We start from the raw sequence: 4205 nt of genomic DNA, 5'->3' as shown, positions 1-4205 counted from the left end.
CAATAAGTACCTCAAATGGAAAAGAATTAAGTGCTCCAACCAAAAGGGAGAGTGGCTGAAAGGTAAGAAAACAAGACCCCTACATATGCTGCCTACAAAAGACTCACTTCAGATTAAAAGACACACACAAACTAAAAGGAAGGGAATGGAAAGATATTGCTTTGAGGGACCTACAAGGTATTTAAGTCAGACAGAGAAAGATAAACACTACATGATTTCACTTATATGTGGAATCTAAGGAATAAAAAGAACAAACTAATCAAAAACAGACTCGCAAATATAGTGGACAATTTGGTGACAGACAGTGGGGAGCAGTTGGAGGGATGGGAGAATGGGGTGAAGGGTTAAAGAAGTACAGATTAGTAGCTGATGGACGGTCACAGGAATGGGGAGCACATCACAGGGAATGCAATTAGCATTAATATGATGGCTAGGTGGAAGGCCAGGGGAAGGAGGGAGCAATTGGGGGTATCATTTTATGAACTATATAGATGTCTAACCAATGTACTGTATACCTGAAACTAATTTAAATAAATTTAAAAAAAAATGAAGAGCAAGATAACCAAAAAAAAAAAAAAAAAAGAATCACTTCCTGAAGGGATACCACAAATTAGGCTAAGAGATGGAGCTTTAGTGGAAGAGTCAAAAAATCTGACATAAAACTAAATAACAATAAGTATGCTAATTTTTCTCCTACTGCTCTCCTTTGGATCCCATTTAGTTTCATAAAGCCAGTGTGTAAGGACAAACCCAAAGCTACCCTCCAGTCACAGAAAACACTTCTGTAGTCTCCTAAACTCTTAAAAAGAAAAACAAACAAATTAAGGCTTTAGTATGGGGGAAATATCAAATGAACTGTTCAGGACAGCTTTTCATTAGATATTCTTCCCTATACTATATGAATGAGTGGGTATGAAGGGTCTTGGAATAAAGGAACATGGACCTTGCACAGGCAACTTCCTACCATTCAGTCTAAAGCTAAACTAGTAAAAGCAGTCCTTACAGCTGACAGGTGGCATAGAAGCGGGCCAGAGCCACAGCTGGTAACAAAGATGATACATCTGCCTAGGTTTTCCTCTGTGCTACAGTACGCATTAGCCAAGCACCAGGGTCGGCAGCTCTCAGAAGGACTTGAGACCCACCTATCCACATACTGGCAAGATTAAGGACTCTCACCATGTCATTTCATTTAATAACAAAAGCATGGTTTTCATGTTGTACTTATTACATAGTTAAGATGAAAAATCTTATCATTTAATAAAAATTAACGATTCTTAACCTTAAAAGCTATATGAAAAGTAAATATTACCCCAATATTACCCCAATAAACTTAATAAAATTAAAAGTAAAAAATAAAAAAGCATATAGAGAAAAATAAAATAAAAATAAATTTAAAAAATAAAAAATAAAATGTAAAAACTAAATAAAAATAAAATAAAAGCAAATAGAAGAATTATAACACTTGAAAGATGGCTAAAATAAACTTGCATAGTACGCCCCCGAGAAAGTATGATATAGTGGAAAAGAATGGGATTGGAAGTCAAGAGGCCTACCGCAAAACCTGGCACTTAGACATAATAAATGACAAATGATCTAGTACCGAAGGACTGTGGACAAGTTATTTTTCTTTCACTGTATCTGCTTCCTCATTGCTAAAGTTAAACTGTAATGAAAATTAAATGAGTTATTAATTATAAAGTGCTTAGAACAGTTCCTGACATAGTCAGTACTCAATAAATAGCAGACACCATTACTAGATGTCAGTCTGGTTCTACCACTAAACTCAGGTATAACCTCTGACAAATTACTAACCATTCTGGAATCCTAGATAACAGGGCTAACGATGGATACTCTATACTCTCTTTCCTCTAAAAACATATTTAAATTCCAATTCTCAAACATGTTATATTAGGGAATAATTCCTCAATACATTAAAACTTTAATACTACCATATTAAAGGGAGGTTTGGTATGTGTGGATGTGACTGGACATCCAGACTATCACTTAAGGTAGAAACTGTAACTTGAATACATCAAATAATAGGCATGCATGCACGCACGCACGCACGCACGCACGCACACACACACACACACCCACCCACACACTCAGAATAAGGAAAAGATTCCTGGATAAAGATTAAGATTTTGTTCTACTCCTGGCACTGCTGCCAACCTTTAAACAGTAAGTTACTCCTACCTCTGTTTGTTTGCTTAACTGTAAGTTGAGAAAGGTTGGATAGATGATCACTTAGATCCCTTTGAGAATTTCTTTGCTTTTTTTCCTCCCTCCGAACTAGAATAATGTCAATTATTCCTTAGAAAATCAGACATTTTAGCAACAATAAATGTGAAAACTTAGTTAATCTCTTGGCCTAAGCCGTCCCTGATCTGAAATAGGTGACAATAGCACTGGCTGTTTAGGTGGGCCCGCATTCACTTTCAAAAGCCAGCAGACCTGATTCTGCCTCTGCTTTCTAAAATAATATCCATTCTACACCATGGAGAAAGACTGGTAATGGAAATTAGCTCAATATATGCACTGACATGTAAACTTTCTCACAGTCAGACAATTAACCGATTCCCTTGTAAAATATATTAATAGCCAGCATTTATTCAGCATCTACTATGTGATGAATCCAATGCTAAGCACTTTTAAGGCATTATCACATAAACCAAGAAAATAATTTTAGGTGATTTTTAGGTAAGAGAACTATTGTTAGAACTGCAAACTACATGGCTAAATTCATCTTATTCATTTCATTTCCAAGATAAATTCTTGCAACAAAGGACAACAGAATCTTAATTACTTTTAAGAAAAAAGATAAATAGAAACATTTAAATTATGATGTTCACATCAAGAATGTAATTTATTCTTAATATTCCCAAGAGGCTTCATTATAGTCTTACCTTTTTATTTCAAACCTATAGCAAAATGAGAAACAAAGAACAGAAGCTTGTGTAAAATGTATAATTAAAAAGTTTCTTTTTTAAAAAACTAAAATCCTCTTACCTGAGCATGAAAATTGGACATAGTCGTTGTCTCTATATCCTTCTTTCCCAATATCTCCATTTTCACTGGTGAATTGGGAAAATTAAATGAAAAGTAGTCTAAAAAGTCAGGTAAATAGGTAGCTGCCCCATGAACAATACCCATTACATAAAAAGCTGCAGAGTTTTCATTTTCACTGAACACTAGACCCACAAACTCTTCTGCAAACCTCTCCATCTCCATAGGAGACAGGTGGGAGAGTTCATTACTGTAGGCATGGATAACTGATGCACCTCCATTAGGCTGGTGCTCAATATGAATGAGCTGTTTGAACTCCAAAGTGTCCAACCTTTTGAGGTTATTCTGAACCCGTGGCTCCTTTAATGAGACAAATGGAAACTCACTGTTCTCTGGAATTTTGGAATCATAGTTCTTGGTATCCAAATTCTTTCCACTGTAATCCTTTATGTTATCATTTAGGATGCCTTTGGTTTCATGATCTTCAACATCAGATAGCAATCCTGAGCAGATGGTTTGAATAGATTTGCTATACATTTTTGGACGCTTCCGTTTTTCATTCTCTTTGTGTTTCTTTTTCTTTTTCTTCTTTACCTTTTTAATTTGTAAGTCTTCTACGTTTGTTTTTGGCTTCTCCTTTCCACCTGTTGGGAAAAATTTTTTTTGAAACTCCTTATTTTGGTTACTTAAAAAAACATGCTTTAGGAACTGTTTTATAATAAAGTTTACCCAGAATCAAGTTTATATTTTAGTCAGTCTCTTTGTCTTTTCTACACACACACAGGCTTAAGACAAAGTTACACCTTTCTGACGTGCAGATGCTCATTCAGTGTTTACTGAAGTAATGAATGTTTCTGAAAGCATCGTCTTCAAATTTTAAATGTAGAAAATCAGAAATGAAAAGTTGAACAAAGGTCAATATGAACAATGGCCTCCAGATGTTTTCCACTGATATATATAGATACAGATATAGATAGATATCATCTTTTTTAATTTATCTAAGTTCTTAAAAATGGCATATAATGTCAAGATTTAGAAATCATAAAGTAGGAAAATACTTGCATAATATAACAGCAACAAACACAGCAATTCCTTAGTTTTTTACCATATTTCCTCCTTAGAAAACTATTCTTGCCTCTAAAATGAGCTGTTTTAAGACCGCTAGAGTTTACGAAGTTCCCACTGAAGACCTCACAAGA

The 4205-nt window shown here is 34.8% G+C and overlaps 1 protein-coding gene and 1 long non-coding RNA gene across 2 annotated transcripts in view; one reads left to right on the top strand and one right to left on the bottom strand.

Moving 5' to 3' along the window:
* LOC111743107 overlaps positions 1–4205 on the top strand; it is a 53457-nt gene that overhangs the window by 18198 nt on the left and 31054 nt on the right. The gene's annotated exons all lie outside the window — the stretch shown is intronic.
* The window catches only part of RSBN1L (round spermatid basic protein 1 like), a 41929-nt gene that overhangs the window by 26339 nt on the left and 11385 nt on the right, over positions 1–4205 (bottom strand). The window contains exons 2-3 of the mRNA XM_011365218.2: positions 3393–3650; positions 3010–3074 (exon numbers count right to left, since the gene is read on the bottom strand). Coding sequence (XP_011363520.1) covers positions 3010–3074; positions 3393–3650 — 323 coding nt within the window. The remainder of the gene's footprint in view (positions 1–3009; positions 3075–3392; positions 3651–4205) is intronic.

The sequence above is a fragment of the Pteropus vampyrus genome, unplaced genomic scaffold, assembly GCF_000151845.1.
Source record: "Pteropus vampyrus isolate Shadow unplaced genomic scaffold, Pvam_2.0 Scaffold107, whole genome shotgun sequence".
NCBI classification, from domain to species: Eukaryota; Metazoa; Chordata; class Mammalia; order Chiroptera; family Pteropodidae; genus Pteropus; species Pteropus vampyrus.
The sequence above is the reverse complement of the archived record's forward strand: the minus strand, read 5'-3'. Positions and strand labels throughout refer to the sequence as shown.